The 18,823-nt window shown below is 41.9% G+C and overlaps 1 protein-coding gene across 3 annotated transcripts in view; it reads left to right on the top strand.

Annotated features, from left to right (window-relative positions):
- The first annotated feature begins 831 nt into the window (after positions 1–831).
- Positions 832–18,823, top strand: part of LOC140718367 (polynucleotide 5'-hydroxyl-kinase NOL9-like) — a 28,114-nt gene continuing 10,122 nt past the window's right edge. The window contains exons 1-9 of one of the 3 annotated variants that reach the window (XM_073031993.1): positions 832–941; positions 2,353–2,963; positions 6,360–6,579; positions 9,800–9,930; positions 12,281–12,425; positions 15,604–15,700; positions 15,993–16,090; positions 16,444–16,605; positions 18,268–18,559. In XM_073031993.1, coding sequence (XP_072888094.1) covers positions 2,379–2,963; positions 6,360–6,579; positions 9,800–9,930; positions 12,281–12,425; positions 15,604–15,700; positions 15,993–16,090; positions 16,444–16,605; positions 18,268–18,559 — 1,730 coding nt within the window. In that variant the 5' untranslated portion in view covers positions 832–941; positions 2,353–2,378. The other 2 variants (XM_073031991.1, XM_073031992.1) reach the window with 2 other exon arrangements.

The raw sequence follows: 18,823 nt of genomic DNA, 5'->3' as shown, positions 1-18,823 counted from the left end.
TGCTCTTCTAAATGAAGGTACTGGCTTGTTCTTTAAAGTGACAACCTCATGCTCAACATGTTTCTGTTAGGGTGACAATGTCAATGTCAAAGTGTTTGAGTACCCATGCTAGGATTGTGGATCAGTATTCGGGTTTGTCATCACTGGGATTGTCCTTGAAGGCCCTAACTTTGAAAATTCCAAACATCACACAGTAGAGTAGAGGGTACCTGTGTGTGTTGCATGTGTGTACTTTATATCATGGAACACACCAGCACCATACAAGCTTCACAGAACTGGGACTCAATCCAGTGACAAGGGAGACAACGATGTCTAGAGACCAGACTCTGTTGCATGGGTGGTATCTCACACATGGAACTACTATCTAGCAGGTACCCTCTTGGAACTCTTATCCACTATGTGCCTCTTGACATCTCACCTACCCCCTTCCCACTCACCTTTTTTACCACCTCTCCAGACTAAGCTCCGGTCTCTGGCTCTCATTACAATCAGCATACCGAACTCTACTTGACCCAAGTTCCCAACGCTCGACTCTGGCACAGCTAGACGACATTGTTGACCAGAAAGCCACTTATCAGGCCTATGTTCCTGACCCCCCCCAGATCCAGCAACATAGAAACAGGAAGCACACGCCAGTAGCGTCTCTGGGGAGAAAAAATTACAAAATTCTCAGGAGGGGTAAACAAACTCTGGACCCCGGCTCATATGCCAAACGAACGAGTGAGGGGGAACCCGATTTTGGAACAATCGGATGAAGGGTTCTCTGCAGAGGTGTCTTTGGAAGTTGCTGAAGAGCTTCGCTGTCTGCTATGACCTCCCGCCACCAGGAGGCGCCAAACGGAAGTAATTCCGGGAGCGATGTCGATCGGCCACCTATATCTCGTAGGCCAGCACGGTGTGAGCGGGACCGCCGGGGCCAGAGCCAGTAAGAGAGGCTTTATGTTAGTCATGTTGTTAAAATGCAGCTTGTTGTTAAAGATGGGGAAGCGAGAATGAAGATAAGTGGATGGAAATGAAGACGGGAGGCGCAATGAAAAGGGATAATTTGTTAGCCTCGTTGGCGACAGTGGCGTAAAAAGAGTAGAGAAAGTAACGTGGGTCGTTATCGACTGGAGGCATAAAGTGGGGAGGGGTAAAGAGACAAAAAGAGTGAGGTTTGGAGAGGGTTGCAGAAGAGGAACAGAGGCAAGGTTAGGGATAGTTTAACATTTTTGCACGTTATTTTGTATCTGCCATGTTCTTGTCAACTCATTCAGCTTGTCTGTAATCCCTTGATATCTCTTTGCAACCTCCTCTCTGCTCACAGTAATACGGCGTTTAGTATTATCAGCCCAAATGGAAAAATGACATTAGTTCTCTCAGCCAGATCATTGTATAAATTATGAATAGCTTCTGTGCAAAACACCAGCCCCAACAGTATTGACACAACATGTAAACTTGAGAAAGATTCATATGATCCATTCTTGCTTTCTGCCCAATAATCAATTCTCAGTGTGTGTCAGCATTGCATCCGCTTCTGTGTGTTTTACAACTTTGTTAGCCACCCTCCTATGTGGGACTTTATCAAAAGTTATATGAAAATCCGTTGCTCGTCACGTGCCCAAATCAGGAGAAATGTGCAAGGCTAGGTAGTTATTTATTTGCGGATGATGGAATGAAACTAGATCAATTCACATTGAGATCAAGAATAATAATGTGAGGATTAACAGTTTGATGTGATTTTATGTAATGTGAGAATAGGTATGCTTAAAGCAACATGGTTTGCTCAGAATATTTTTGAGTTACTGTAAGCTCTGATGATTGTCACATGAGGCATAGGAGCCATAAATAATTGGAATTTATTGCAACGTGCATTATAGTGAGCAGTCAGTGTTGTGGCTGGCTATGTTTCATGCATTAAATAATTATCAAGGCATATGAAGTTAGCAACAAATGATTATCAAGGTGTATGGAGTTAGCAACAATTATAAGGAGCTTTTAATTATAGGCAGTTTATGGGCTGTGTGCTCACACAATGCCATTATCCTGACAGGGTTCAGAGCTGGCTGAAGTGTTTAAGGCAATGGAGGTTTGGGAGTGATGACTGATTAAGTATTGAGAGTTTAGAGAAGAGGCACAGTTAGGCAATGAAAAACAAATATCTGAGACCATTTTTATTTCTGCTACAAAGTAATGATAAATAGCAGAGACTGAAACACAAGGATTTTAAGAAATACAGTACATTTTCTTGGTCTTCCTAATTTCCAAAGAATCATTCTGTAAGATCTGTCTATCAGTGTGTAAGCATGAATCAGAAAGTTGTATAGACTTGTATAAGGGACTGATTTTAATACTATTTCTCCTCTTAAACAGCTGGATCGTCCTGAGACTAACAGAAGATGAGAGTCAGTAGTCCAGGGCGGGTGAGTCTGAACCAGGCTGTTCCCACAGCAACTCGGCGCCGCAGGTGGAAGCGCAAGACCATGTTGGTGCTGACTGATGTTTCAGGGGCCAAGCAGTTGAGTGTGCTTACGCGCCGGTGCTGCTTGCTTGCACCTTGTCGCCGTAGACTGAAGCGACCACGCCATAGACCCAGCGCCATCAATGCTGTTGAATGGGAAAGTGCAGAAGAAAAGCCTGATGATGATGAAGATCAGAGATCAAATACTGATCAGCAGCATGAAGAAGACGAGGAAGAAAGTAACGCTGGGCCGCCACCTCAGAGCTTAGGTGGAAAGGTCAATGGTTCACTTCACAAAAGCAGGACGTTAGTGGAGCAGACCAATGGAACTGAGGAGGCAGAGGAAGGCACAGAGCAATGTGCGAATACTGGCTTGTTTACGGTTAATGGTGTACTCAGTGGTGAACCATATGAAGATTTTGTTGACAGTGGCACTGCATCCTCTGATGTCACAGCAAGATTACATTTCACTGCAGTGAACATTGGGAATGAGCAGAGTATCGTCCTCATGTCACCATCACAGGTAAGGGGAAAAGGTTTAATTCTCCTTTTCCTCCTCCGTCAACCCCTCCCTTATCTCCAAGTGCACTGGGAACAAAGGTTGATTTTTAGACAGGGGGCCTCTGATAAATAGTCTGCACAGGAATAGATGGTTGTTGTTTGTCATTTATGTGAACTGTTTGGATGAGAATGTACAAGAAATGGTTAGTAATTTTACAGGTATCATTAACAGTAAACAAGGTTGTCAAAAATTACAAAAGGATTTGATCAGCTAGCTCAGTACAGTGAGGAATAGCAAATGGCATTCAATCCAATTGCATCACCTTGTAAAGGTATGCAGCCCCCAATCCTTTGTTCACATCCATCAACACAGGTGCACCACGAGTCTGTGTGCTTAGCCCCCTCCCGCTCAACTCACTTTACATTTGTGACTGTGGCTAAGCACAGCTCCCATGCCATATTCAGGTTTGCTGTTGACACCAGTGTCATAGGCCGAATCAAAGGTGATGACGAATCAACGTATAGGAGGGAGATTGAAAGTCTGGCCGAGTGGTGCCACGACAGCATCCTCTCTCTCAACGTCAGCAAGACCAAGGAGCTGATTATTGACCTCAGGAGGAGGAAGCAAGAGGTCCATGAGCCAGTCCTCATCGGAGGATCAGAGGTGGAGGGGGTCAGCAACTTTAAATTCCTCGGTGTTATAATTTCAGAGGATCTGTCCTGGGCCCAGCACGTAAGTGCAAGTATGACCAAAGCACGGCAGTGCCTTTACTTTCTTAGAAGCTTGCAAAGATTTGGCATGACATCAAAAACTTTGACAAACTTCTATAGATGTGCGGTGGAGAGTATATTGACTGGCTGCATCGTGGCCTGGTAGGGAAACAGGAATGCTCTTGAATGCAAAATCCTACACAAAGTAGTGGATATGGCCCAATCCATCACATGTAAAGCTCCCCCCACCATTGAGCACATCCACACGGAGCACTGTCACCTGAGGTTTGATCGTTTTAAACGCGCAGCAGAATTTGGAAAAGTTGGGTACAAGCAGCAGGACCAGGAGCAGGGAATGACCGATAGATGCACTGGGCCAGACTGGAAAAGGTCAGAGTGTACAGGCCAGAGGCGAGGGATTGGCTAGTCCAGCTTGCTGCTCCGCAAGTTTTATTCGACTCAGCACAGAACTGTGGCTGTGGTTTGCAGCTAACAAAGTGTGAGCTCACTTTTGTGAACTTCAGCTCCGACGTAGATTGGGAGACCGTTTTGCCGAGCACCTACACTCTGTCCGCCAGAAGAAGCAGGATCTCCCAGTGGCCACCCGTTTTACTGCCACGTCACATTCCCATTCCAATATCTCAACTCATGGCCTCTTGTCGTGATGAGGCCACTCTCAGGTTGGAGGAATAACACCTTATATTCTGTCTGGGTACCTTCAACCTGATGGCATGAACATTGATTTCTCAAACTTCCGGTAATGCCCACCCCCTTCACCATTCCCCATCCCCCTTTTCCCTCTCTCACCTTATCTCCTTGCCTGCCCATCGCCTCCCTCTGGTGCTCCTCCCCCTTTTCTTTCTTCCATGACCTTCTGTCCTCTCCTATCAGACTCTTCTCCAGCCCTGTATCTCTTTCACCAATCACCTTCCCACCTGTTTACTTCATCCGTCCCCTCCCGGTTTCGCCTATCACCTTGTGTTTCTCTCTCCTCTCCCCCACCTTTTAAATCTGCTCCTTGTCTTTTTTTCTCCAGTCCTGCCGAAGGGTCTTGACTCAAAATGTGGACTGTACTTTTTTCCACAGATGCTGCCTGGCCTGCTGACTTCCGCCAGCATTTTGTGTGTGTTGCTTCGATTTCCAGCATCTGTAGATTTTCTGTTTCTGAATGCTATTTGCTTACTTTTATTGTTTGCACACCTTTTTTATTTTGATTTCTGCACTTTGGGTGTTTTGACAGTCTTTTTTAATGGGTTCTATTGGATTTCTTTATTTTGAGGCTGATTTTAAGAAGATGAATGTCAACGGCTGTATAAAGTATACATACTTCAATAATAAATGTATTTTGAACTTGAACTTGAAACCACTCCATGGTTGCTCTGACAATGTGCTTTGGGTCATTATCATGCTGAAAGACGAACTTCCTCCCCAGTTCAGCTTTCTGGCAGAGGCTAGCAGGTTTTTAATCCAGGATCTTTCTGTATTTAGCAGCATTCATCTTCCCATCAATCCTGACCGGATTTCCGGTCCGTGCTGCTGAAAAGCATCCCCATAGCACGAAGCTACTTCCACCATAATTTATATTAGGGGTGGTGTTTTCCAGTTGATGCACAGTATTAGATTAACACCACACATGCCGCTTTGTGTTGAGGCCAAGAAGTTACACTTTAGTCTCATCCAAGACCTACTTCCACATCTTTATAGCATCTTCTAAGTGATACTTTGCAAAGTCTTTATAGGCCAGGAGATGCTATTTTTAAGTCAGGGCTTTTTCATTGCCACTCTTCCATAAATACCCATTTTGTACAAGGCCTTAGAGTTTGTGAACCTCAAACTTCATCTCCAGTTGCAGCCACTGACTTTGGCAGCTCACTCAGAGTGACTCATCAACACAGTAGCCTCTCTTGCATGTCCCATTCGTCTCCAGCACCTTAAGTTCAGAGGGGTGACCTGACCTTGCAGTGTGGCTCTGGGTTTGTTTTTTGCACAATGGACTGCACTGAGCTCCAAGATATGTTCAATGCCTTTGAGATGGTCTTGAGCCTTTCCCTTCTCTAGTATCATTTCCCTGACTTGTCGTGAATATTTTTTTGTCTTCATTTTAGTTTGGTCTATTGAAAATCTATTTTACTGTTGGACCTTGGAGGGAGGGGCATTCTTATGAATTCATTGAAAACAGGTGATCCTCCAATTTTTCACATCAACAAATAGGGTGAGCTGGTAAGGTAATGTTGTATAATGCACCTATGGACATTGGGCCAAAGGACCTATTTCTGTGCTGTATACTGTGTTGGCGCGTGGCCAAGTCATTAAGGCGATCGTCTAGTGATCTGAAGGTTGCTAGTTCGAGCCTTGGCTGAGGCACCCTGGAAACTTTCCAAGGCACAAATCCATGGTCTATCGAGACTAACGGAGGCCTACACATTGTGTCACTCTATGAAATCTTGACATTTCTGACCATCCTGGGACACAAGTCCCTATCTCCTGACAACAACTCAAAACTTCTGCGATTCAGATTCGCCCCCCCCCCCCCCCCTCCCAGAAGCACTTGATCCTTCCTTTGGCCTTTTCCAATGTCATATTTTCTTTTGTGAGCCCAGAGATTGACTTTTGTGAGACATTATATCATCTAATCATTGTTTAGAATGAAAGATATTCTTTTACCATGGTTTTCAGTTTTCCTGTCACTACTGTTTTTGTTTTGTAGCGATTGACCTTTCGAGGAAGGTGTCAATTGAAATGCCTTTATGGGAACGTCCAGGTATTCGGATTTACAGTTGGACAGGAGCAGCCCCCATACCATCTGTACTCCTTACCAACACATGCTGCCCTGACCATTGAGGCTCTGCCTCACTGCAAACCAGGCCGGACGAAGCGTGATATGAAAATGGAAGTAAAAACTGTTCTACGACAGCATGTACCATCAGGTGAGGATCTGGAATCCACAGAGAGAAATAGACCTCCAGTTGTTAGGTTGGATGCTTCACCTGCCTGTTATACCATTTGGGATGGCAAGGGATTGTTGACCTGTGTAACAGTGTGGTCATTTATTTATTAACATGCAGTGCAGAATAGGCCCTTCGAACCACATGGCCCAGCAATCCCCTAATTTAATCCTAGCCCAATCACAGGACAATTTACAATGACCAGTTGACCTACCGAACAGTATGTCTTTGGACTGTGGGAGGAAACCAGGGCACCTGTAAGAAACCTATGCAGTTACAGGGAGAACGTGCAAACACCTTGCAGGTTGCCTCGGGAATTGAACCAGGGTCGCAGATACTGTAAAGCGTTGTGCTTTTAAAATTAAGATGTGTTAGAATTTGTTCTTGCTACTTGTTATGACTGTCTTACCTGCAGTACAGCTGAAGTGGGTGTATTCCAGCACACCCATGGATATTCTTTCTGTGTCTGCTCTCCCTAATTTGAGGGGACCAAAGACTTTACTACATCCTAACCTGGATCAACTTCCATTCACCCAAACGCGGATATAGACTAGCTCTGGTTAAACAACACATTGACTTCAAACTTTATATCTGGGTTTTCAATTTATTCATCTATATATTTCCCAATAAAACAACCCTTTGATGTATCTATTCTTCTCCATTTTAGTTGAATTTGAATGCTGCGCTGTGGATAGTCATGCCTTCAGCTGCCAAAATTCTTGGTTCTGTATTTCCCTTCTTATGCCTCTCTTTTCTTATTTAAAAAGCTCTTTAAAGGCCATAACTTTGCTCATTTTCAGCAATCTGTCTCAATTTCTCCTTGATTAACAAGCTGGCAACTTCTGTGTTTAATAATCCCTGTGTAAAAATGCTTGGGGTATTTTGTAATTTAAGGACATACAAATGCAAGAGAAAGTTTGTGAGCCCTTTACAATTACTTGGTTGTCTGCATTACTCATAAAATATGGTCTGATCTTTTTCTAAGTCACTGTGGGTTCAGTAGTTTTCTAATAGTGGACAAATGAACAGTGACTTTAGCAAGTTCTTGAGATTTCTGCAGGTCTTTTGCTGTTGCCCTTGGTTTCTTTTTCGCCTCCTTCAGCATTGAATTTTGTGCTCTTAGCGTGATCTTTGCAGGACGCCCACTCCTAGGGAGATGAATAACAATACTGAATTTCCTCTATTTGTACACAATTTCTTTTAATGTGGACTGATGAACACTCTGGTCTTTAGAAATGCTGTGTCGTCTTTTCCAGCTTCATGTATCTCTACAATTTTTCTTCTGCGGTCGCTGAAAGTTATTTTGATTGAGGCATGGTGCACGTAAACAGACATTTTTTTGAGAAGAGCAACCTCTGTCAGTAACCTGACGTGGTGTGTCCTTTTAATAGGGTAGGACATCTCTACAACCCCACACCTCCAATCTCATCTCATTGATTGGAACACCTGACTCTAAATAGCTTTTGTAGAAGGCAGTACCCCAGAGGTTCACATACTTTTTTTGAACCTAGACTTTGATTGTTTAAATGGTGTACTCAGCATTGATGAGAAATACAGTTGCTTTGTGTGTTATTAATTTAGGCAGATTGTGTTTGTCTATTATTGTGACAGATGAAGATCAGGCCACATTTTATGAGTAATTAGTGCAGAAAATCAGGTAATTGCAACAGGTTCACAAACTTTTTCTAGCAATTGTGTATAAGTAGAACAATAATGGTATTTTCTATTCTATAAATCTGCATCTTTATATTACCACAAATAGCTGTCAACATTTCTAAGAAGACTACAAAGTTGGTATAAAAATAGAATGCAAGAAGGTCTGGGTTATTTTGTGAAGTTAAAGGTTATTTGGATTTACACTCAGTGGCCACTTTATTAGGTACACATGCACATCTCATAAATGCAAATATCAGCCAATCATGTGGCTGCAACTCAGTATATAAAAGCATGCAGATACGGTCAAGAGGTTCAGTTGCTATTCAGACCAAACATCAGATTGGGGGAGATTGTGATCTAAGTAACTTTGACCACGGATTGATTGTTGGTGGCAGACAGGGTGGTTTGAGTATTTCAGAAAATGCTGATTTTCTGGGATTTTCACTCAAAGTAGTCACTACAGTTTACAGACAATGGTGTGAAAAATAAAGAACATCCAGTAAGTGGCAGTTCTGTGGGTAAAAAAGCCTTGTTAATGAGGGAGGTCAGAGGAGGATTGTCAACTGGTTCAAGCTGACAGGAAGTCGACAGTAACTCAAATAATCACGTGTTACAGCTGTAACCATCTCTGAACACACAACACGTCAAATCTTCCAAATGACCTTTAACTTCACAAAATAACATAGACATTGCATTCTACTTTTATATCAGGTGGTGCCTAATAAAGTACAACTGAGTGTATGTTGACAAGACCTTTAATCTGTACCTACCCTGTTGTTAACTGCCCTTAAGGTGTTTGTTGAGATGAACTGAGAGTTCTCCACCTTGAAATTGCTTCCCTAATTACCTGCTAAATTCAGGTTTGATAAATCTTAGTAATTGACTTGAATCAGCTTGAAACTTTATTTCTCTGTAATTGCTGCTAGATTTGATGAGTGCAGGTGACCCCCGTTTTTCGAACGTTTGCTTTACGACAGCTCGCTGTTACGAAAGACCTACATTAGTACCTGTTTTCGCTAAGAGGGTTTCGCTTTTACGAGAAAAAGACGCCTGCTTTATACATGTATTTACCCTGAGAAAGACTACAATGACCCTGAAGCCTTGTGCGGGCAGTTGTTTGCGCGTGCGTGTACGTGCGCATGCGTGTACATGCCGATTTTTTTTCTCCAAATCGATTTTGGCTCGCTGTCTTCCCGAGTTTGATAAGTGAAACTACACTGTACATACAATATTTCTACTTTATATAGGGTGTATAATTATCATATCATTCCTGCTTTTACTATATGTTAGTGTTAGGTTTTATGTGTTATTTGGTTTGATTTGGTAGGTTATTTTTTGGGTCTGGGAACGCTCAAAAATTTTTCCCATATAAATTAATGGGAGTTGCTTCTTCGCTTTACGATATTTCAGCTTACAAACGGTTTCATAGGAACGCTCTACCTTCAGATTGCTGGGGAAACCTGTATTTCCAACCTTCTCCATTTTAGTTTTGGATTGCATTCACGCTATTTTGCTTTTGTGGTCTTAATCTTGGCTCTTGTTGCAGCTTCAAGACACATTGTGATGAAGGAAGTGACTTCTTCTTGCTCAGTCCTGCTGTTAGAGCGTCTTGATACCCCAGAGACACTCTTTCTGTCCAGCTTCCCAGAATACAAAGAAATATTTACATCGCATTCAGTAAGTTGTTCATACGATTTATAATCACGTGCAATCACTTACTCCATGCACTTGTAGTGTCTAGGACTTTATTATTATTGAGCACCACCTCCTCAGTGAATAAATATAGTGTTGCATCTGATACTGAGGCTGTGTTATGAATAGGTTTGTACCATGATTGCATTTCTTGCTCCTAGTGGGCTTCAAAAGTTAGAAAATCTGAGGGAAATAAGACCGGTGAGTTGGGATATAATAGAAGATGAACTACACCCCAGGGTTCTGAAAGAGGTAGCTGAAGAGATTGTGGCGGTATTAGCAGCGATCTTTCAAGAATCACAAGAGTCGGGGGTGGTTCCAGAGGACTGGAAAATAACCAATGTCACTCCACTCTTTGAGAAGGGAGGGAGGCAAATGGCAGAAACGAATACCTGGGTTAGCCTGACTTCAATAACTCATAAGGTTTTAGGAGTCCATTATTAAGACTCTTTTGAAGACCCTGACCGGGAGTTACATGCTGACTTCGGTTCTTTGTGGGAATGGGACCCGCTGTCGGCCTCACCACCAGCCGCTTTTTGATATTCCAAGGACGCAGCCTGGAAGACTAGTGTGTCTTCAGAGTGCCGGACTTTCATAATTCTAGTGACGTTCTGATTCTAGGCCAGTGCCCCTGACTGAAGTGTCGAGGGAGAACACGGAATGTCGGGAGCAGCGGGTTAGCTGCCGAGAGTTGTGTGTTCAGAGAGATGCTCCTTTCTGGGGCCGACTCTCTGGGCGCAGAGCTCGATAAAAGCAACACAACAGACTTTTAACATCATAAATCAGTGAGTTGTTTGTTGTGTCTCCCCTCTTGCTGTGAAATGAGGACACGTCTTTTTCCCTTATGAGAGAGAGAGCGCCTGTGGAATGTCGAATTACCAGTTGGGGGGGGGGGTCATTGATTTCCTGCTGCTTGAGTGTGGGGGGGGGGGCTTTGGAGCTCTAATATTTGTCATTCATTCTTTTGGACATTTCTGTTTTCGCGGATGTTTACGAAGAAAAAGAATTTCCGGATGTATATTGTATACATTTCTCTGACGTTAAATGTACCTATTGAAACCTATATAGAGGATGAGGTTTCAGGGTGCTTGGAAGCACATAATAAGATAGCTCCAAGACAGCATGGTTTCCTTGTCTGACAAATTTGTTGGAATTCTTTGAGGAAGTTAGCATGCAGATTAGATAATGGAGAATTAGTGGATATTGTTTACTTGGACTTTCAGAAGACCTTTGACAAGATGTCTCACCTGAGCCTGCTAAGCAAGATAGAAGCCTATGGTATTACGGTTGGGGCACTAGCATTGAAAGAAAATTGGCTGACTGGCACAAGGCAAAGAGTGGGATGAAAGGGGGCCTTTTCTGGTTGGCTGCTGTGTGGCTAGCGGTGTTCCCCAGGGGTGGGTGTTTGATCTACTTTTCTGTTATTCATTAACGATCTAGATGACAGAATTGATGGCTTTGTGGCTAAAGTTGCAGACGATACAGAAACAAGTGGAGGGACAAGGAGCGTTAAGGAAACAGTGAGTCTGCAGACATACTTGGACAGAATGGGCAAAGAAGTGGCTGTTGGAATACAGTGTATGCCATGCAGTTTGGTAGAGGATTACAGGCATAAATTGGAGGTCCAAAAGTACTATTTCAGGATTCCCTGGAAGTTATATTTCCTGTTGAGTTGGAGGTAAGGAAGGCAAATGTAATGTCAGCATTTGTTTCAAGAGGACTAGAGTATAAAACAAGAATAGAACATTGAGCTTTATAAGGCACCAGCCAGGCCACATTTAGAGTATTGTGAGCAGTTTTGGACCTTGTATCTAAGGAAGGTTTTGGGGAGGGTCTAGAATAGCTTTAAAAGAGTGGTCCTGGGGATGAAAGGATTAATATCTTAGGAATGTTTGATGGTACTTGGACTGTACTCACTGGATTTTAGGAGAGAGGGGAATCCTTGAAACTTGCAAAGTATTGAAAAGCCTGGACGTGGGGAGTTCCTGTAGTGAGAAAGTCTAGGACCAGCGGGCACAGCCTCAGAGTAGAAGAATATCCCTTTAGGACGGAGGTGAGGAGGAACTTCTTTTGGTGGAGAGTGGTGAATCTGTGGAATTCATTGACATAGATGATAAGTCATTGGGTGTATATATAAAGTGGAGGTTGATAGGTACTTGATTAGTAAGGGTGTCAAAGGTTACAGGGCGAAGGTGGGAGAATGGGGTTTAGAGGGAATAATAAATCAGCCATGCTTGAATGATGGAGCAGACTCAATGGGATGAATGACCTAATTCAGCTCTTGTGCCTTTTGATCTAATCAAATTATGCAATGAAGTTTTCTTTCACCTTTCAGAAAAGGATGAATTCTGGGAAACTTGCATTTCATGAATGCGCAGCTTTGTCCTCTATTGGTGTGGCTGTTCTCCCTGATGATCTGGGGATGAATATGTCAGAAAGTTGGATGACCACTGTCCAGGAACTTGTAAAGACGTGTCTGGGTGAGCATCTCAGACTTGATATAGATGGAGAAAATGTTATTACTATTCCTGCCCCCACTGTCTCTTGTAGCAGTTCATTCCAGATACAAACTGCTCTTTGTGTAAAAATTTAACTTCTTGGATTGTCTTTAAATCTCCTTACCTTTACCCTATGCCCTTGATTTTTTTTAAATATTCTCCTACCATTGTGAACAGACAATGTTTATCTGCCCTTTCAATGCCACATATAATTTTATATACCTCTAACATGTTATCTTTCAGCCTCCTTCACTTCAGGGAAAACAGACCAAATGTCATCAATTTTTCCTGATGACTAGGGCCCACCAGTCTCGATAACATCCTTCTATACCCTTTCTGCACCCCCTCTAGCGAAGCCACATCCTTCCTATAGTGCGATCAGAGAAATTCACGATACTTAATTTGCAGCCTACTGTGACAAACATACAGTTTCAAATTCGCATTACTGAGAATTGTTTTCTACTTGGTCTTGTAAAGTGAAATCATGCCCATCCAATCATTAGGTAAATGGGAACATGACAATGTGCTGGAAAAGATTATTGTTGCAGGAGGTAACAAATAGAAACATGGGCATAAATGGATTTTTTCCTAGTCAGCAAAGTGTAACAAGTAATCACAAAGGGATTGGTGCTAGGGTCTCATAGTTTTACAGCTTATATAAATGATTTAGGCTAAGTGATCAAAGAGATGATTGCTAAATTTGCTGATGACAAAGATGAGTAGGGAAGTATATGGTGAGGAGGACATTAAGGGATTACAAAGTGATATATAGTATGTAGGTTAAATGAGTGGGCAAAGATCTAACAAATTATATGATGACAAAAAGTGAAATTGTCAACTTTAACAAGAATAATTTAAAAATATATCGGTATCCTTAAATCATAGAGTACTGAAATGCAGGTACAACAAGTAATTAGCAAAGGTTTAATTTATTTCAAAGGAACTTAAATACAGAAGGATGATTGTGCTTTTTTTTTGATGTTGAAACCACATCAGTACTACAATGTTATAGTTGTTGGTCCCCTTAAGAATATTAAAGTACTGGAAGCAATTCATAGAATACTGATTGCTGGCACAGAGGAAGCATTTTTCAGTCTCAGCTAGCATCTGCTGGAGTTTAATACAGTGAGTAGGGACTTGACTGAAGCATACACGAACCTGAGAGATTAAATAAGGTGTATTTGTTGAGAACGTTCCCTCTTCTGAAACTCGGATAGAGTGACAAACCTTTTATAGAGCATGTGCCCAAATGGGTGATATTTTTTAAAAGTTCTCTTGCATGCAATTGTAATTTTGAGCAGAGATTATCACTGATTAATTACTTAATAACAATAATTGCGGACTTTTTCTGAGGAAGAAGGATGAATCCTATTACTTAAGTGAGTTCATTGTTTTACTATTAGTAAAAGTGTAACAGAGACAGATTGAAATAAAGTAAACATTTTTCAAGATTCGTTTCTTTATCATATTTACATCAAAACGGTAAAATGTGTCATTTCCATTAACAACCACCACACTATGGGCTGTGTTGGGGGCAACACAGCAAATGTCACTCCACACTCTGGCACCAACATGACATGCCCGAACACCACGGAACAGAACAAGCAACAAAACAACAACAGCAAAGCAAGCCCCACTCCTTTCCCCCCAATCTTTGAAAACCTGTTCAAAAAATTATTAATATTTTAAAAAGCCAATTGAAAAAATAATGTTTTAAAAATCCTATTGTAATTGTAACTAATTGCTATCCAAATACTAAAATCTAAACCAGGTCTCTTCAAAACGCATCATCCAACGTCAGGTGTTCTTGCAACCGTCCAGCTGGCGCCAAAAAGGCGTGAGATGTTCCTTACGAAAACATCGCACTGCTCTCAAGCTGCAAAAAAAACCACATTCATTTCTTAATTTGGCAGTGGAGATAATCATTATGTATCTTGTTATCATGGGTGGAGTTTAAAGAATCGAGAGGCAACACTGCGTGTCTTCAGGTGTGTTGCCTGTTAATGTAAATGACATATTTCACTGTATGTTTTGATGTACATGTGATAAATGAACTTATCCTGAAAAATACTTCATTTATTTCAATCTGTCTCTGCTATACTTTTAGTAATAGTAAGCAAGTATTTTGCATGTGTCATCTTGGGCAAGCATGCCCAAGTTCACCACCCTGAACTGGGAGTTACTTTTGAAAAATAAGGGAACCACTTATTTAGTACAGATATATAACACAGTTTATTTTTTTTCTCTCACAGGGTTGAGGTGTGGGCTGTGAGTCTTTCAAACTCTCTTTCTCAAAGGATTGTAGAAGCAGAATCCTTGAATATTTTAAGGAGAATACATAGATTCTTGATAAGTAAGGGATGAAAGATTTGACAGGAATGGGGAGTTGAGGTTGTAGTCATATTAGCCATGATCTTGATCAAGTTCATGTTGAAGTTTCTTGTCGTCTGACTGAACTGTATATACAAACAAACAAAGCAACGTTCCTCTGGACCACATGCACCCACAAAACATATACACAGCACATAAAACAAAATGGTACCACAAGTAAGCTAATAAATATCATTCAAACAGTAAACATTAAACAGTATAGTAAACAGTTTGCTGTTCTACCAACGAGACCTCGCTGGTGGCAGGGTATTCGTTAGACTCACAGACTGAGGGAAGAAGCTGTTACCCAGTTTGGCAGTTCTACTCCTGGTGCTCCTGTACCTGCTTTCTGACTGTAGTGGGTCAAAGAGATTGTGGGATAGGAGGTAAAGGGTCCTCAGCAAAGCTTCAGGCCCTTTGTATAAAATACTCCCAGTAAATGTCATAAATGGAGGGGTTGGGGTGAGGTAGGGAAACACCTGTGATACTCGGTAGTTTTTGCTATCCTCTGTCGGGTCTTGCAGTCCAATGCCTTATACTTCCATACCACAGGATGATGCAGCCAGACAGGACAATCTTAACAGTGCTCCTGCAGAAAGTTGTTAGAATGATGCTGTAATTGTGTAACTCCCATTGAAGTGGTTGACTGCTGTTGCAGTGTATATTGAGCCAGAAAAAGAATTATTACCATCTCTCAATGTAATCTAAGTGGACTGTAGCAGGGTCATTGTGTTATACAATTAAACCTCTGGTCTTGTTATGTAATGTAGTATATGTGGTTCTATTTTAGAAGATGACAATGGCTGTCCTGTCATCTTGACATGTGGAGGGAAGAACGTGGGGAAGTCGACATTCAACAGACATCTCATGAATTCACTTCTGAACCAGTAAGTTTTCAGACTTCATCTGGTATTATCCTTTAAATGATAGGAAATATTTGCACAGTTCTATCATTAGAGTGTGAACGTTTTAGCTGCAGACATGATTGAATGTCTATGCACTGATCCTCCTGTGTCTTGTGTTGAACGCTCACAGATATTTAAATAATTTATTGAGCAAAGAAGCGTAATATACTATGTGTTCTAAAATACTAAAAGCTGTTGCTCTTTTTATGAATTGTATCTCTCTAAGGAGATAGCAGAGAAACATTATTATGGTATATTTCTCTTCACCCCGCAGTGTTCCATGTGTGGAGTTTCTGGAACTTGACATAGGTCAGACAGAATTTAGTTCCCCTGGTTGCATGGCATTACATTTGGTGACCAAGCCTGTTTTCAGTAAGTACGCAACTGAACAAAGCTGAGACAGGTATGCTTTGAAATATACTGTGATTAAATAGAATCTTCTTGGACTAAATGTTCAGGCAGTAGATAATGTCATGCCTAAGTTCCATCACTAAGAATACAAGCAGCCTACTTTTATTTTAGCTGTGTTGGAGGATACACTTGTTGGATTGCTCTTCACTTCTTTGTTCTTTGCCCATACCCTCTTATTCCTCCACCTCCACATAAGCTTCTTATGCATGCATTCCCACCTTGTACTCGTACTCCCTTGCTTGTATCTTGACTGTTTCCTTGCTTCCATGCATGTTCTTTGTTTTCCCACATTCTTTTTTAACTTTTTTTAATAGGTCCACCTTACATGCACCAGTGTGAGCCCCGTAAAATGGTATATTATGGTAATGTGCTCTGTGACCGGGACCCAGATCGATATATGGAAGTTGTGAGGTATCTCTATGCTGAGTACAAGAAAGAAACTCCACTGATCATAAACACCATGGGCTGGATCAAAGGTCAGAAAGCGTGCAGTACTAACTAATGTATTGGTGATGAATTTTCATTTGATCCTTTAGGTCATATCCTCAAGTTTTTTAAATAAATTCTCACAGTGCAGAAAGAGGACGTTTGGTCAGTCAAGTATCTTGTTACTGTATTGTGCTGTTACCCAGAATAATCTCCCACCTATTTCCTATAATCAATTCCCACTGACTTGCCCAAAACTTGTACCTCTCAGCTATATAAGGAATAATTTACAGTTGGCAATTAACTATCAGCCACATCTTTAGGATGTTGGAGAAATTGATGTCCGTACGGGAAACCTACACCATTGTGTGGGAAGAGGGGTATGGAAGAGTGCAAGCTCCAAACAGAAAGAATTAGGGATCAGGGTCAAACGCAAGGTGCTGAATCTGTAAGACAGCAGCATAACCTCTGCACACCCGTGGCCTTCCAGAAATCTGGATATTGGAATTGGTTTCTTTCCAGTGATTAAAACCCATCTTCCCCAGAAGTTCGAGTGTACCATTTCCTTCCATTTTACCATGAGGTGAACGTTCTTTGATATTTTGGATTGTAACCCTCGTTTTCATCCAGGGAGTTTTGGACTAAGAACGCCAAAGACAACGAGTTGTAGAATTTACCTATCTAGTATCATACAGTTGGTCATCTGTTACATTCCTTAATGACAGTAAGAAACCTGTGTTGGAGAGTTTTTGAAGTGGAAAAGCCATTGCACTGTGATAGTTGCACTCTCTCAACCTCGGAAATCCTGGTCCAGTGTGCAAGTAGTCGTCATATCTGGGACCTTCCTTGACTGCAGTGGATGACCATACTGTGTCTTCTCGTGCCCTTCACTCTCCAGGGAGTGTTGTGGAACCTGACTGTTGATCTCATCCGCCCAGTCAGCTGAAGCTGACTTTGCGTGCTAGGTCAGGCATGTCCCTGTCTCACCAGGGTAGGAGGCTTACCAGCCACCCTTTGCTGGTTTAGCCTGCCCGTCGAAGCAATGTACCAGGATGTGGTCTCTGTCGCATACAAACAGCTACCTGGAGCCATAGGTGAGAGCTGGATGTCCAGTGAGGACCAAAGGTGGATGAGCTGCCTCAGAATGGTTATGACAAGCCCTGTTACCAGAAGTGCTACTTATCCCTGGACACTCCATACACCCATAATATGTTAAAATCCCTACCATATACACACAGTTTTTGTTTGTCCCAAGTAGCTGGCAGCATTGTCGTTAGAATAAACGTCAGACCATTATATGCATATATTGCTGCCAGACATTTTCCTTGGGAACTGAATATACTTTGCAATTACGTCATCACCTGCCACTATTGTCATGGTGATCTGAATACCTTCACGTTCATTTTAAAGGTAACAATGAGAATGGTTTTGAAACATGAACTCAGCCGTATCTTTTGGTAACTTCACTTTTGTATTCCTTTTGTTCAGTTTTTGATTCTGATATTAAATTTAAGACCACTTTTGACAATTTCTGATAAACTTAGCAATGGTTATAGAAAGGTGTTAATTTGTGGTATTTGATAATCATGTCGAATTGATGTATGCCAGCCATCATACATCTTAGAGAAAATTCCCATGCATTTAGCCTCAGTTAATTCTCTACAAATCCATCTGATCTTGTATCATAACCTGCCTCTCTTTCTCTTCAATAGGATTAGGGTTGTCTGTTTTGGTCGATCTGATTCGGCTCTTGGCCCCAACACATGTAGTGCAGCTTGTCAACACGAGGGGGAGCCAGGACTCTGTGCTTCTTACATCGGAATTTGTGCAGACAGCAACTGGGTGGCAAACCAAGGGGAAACACCAGATTCAGCAAAAACCTGTCGACCTCAGGACATCCCCCAATTCATCCGATGAGGAGATGCAAATGCATGTGGGACTCCAGGGGCACAAATTGATGTACATTCATTCTGAGTTTCCTGGAGTGGAAGATGGTAGCTGTTTGTAAGTAAAAAAAAAATTAACTACATTATTTCAATGTCTTCACATTTCTGTAAGCTCCCAACAAGAACATAAGCATCCATTCACTATAAACAGTGTACAGTAAATGTATAGGGTACTAGCTATTTTCTACGATGGAGCAATGACCGAAGTCTTTCAGAAATCTGCAACCTCTGCCACCCAGAAGGATTAAAGTTGTTGGTTGAAGTTTGTTCTCCTTTGTTACATAACCATTTCCACCTCCTCACACGTTGAACTAACCGCAAT

This window comes from Hemitrygon akajei, chromosome 29 (genome assembly GCF_048418815.1).
Source record: "Hemitrygon akajei chromosome 29, sHemAka1.3, whole genome shotgun sequence".
NCBI lineage: Eukaryota > Metazoa > Chordata > Chondrichthyes > Myliobatiformes > Dasyatidae > Hemitrygon > Hemitrygon akajei.
This window is presented reverse-complemented; position numbering and strand designations above follow the sequence as displayed.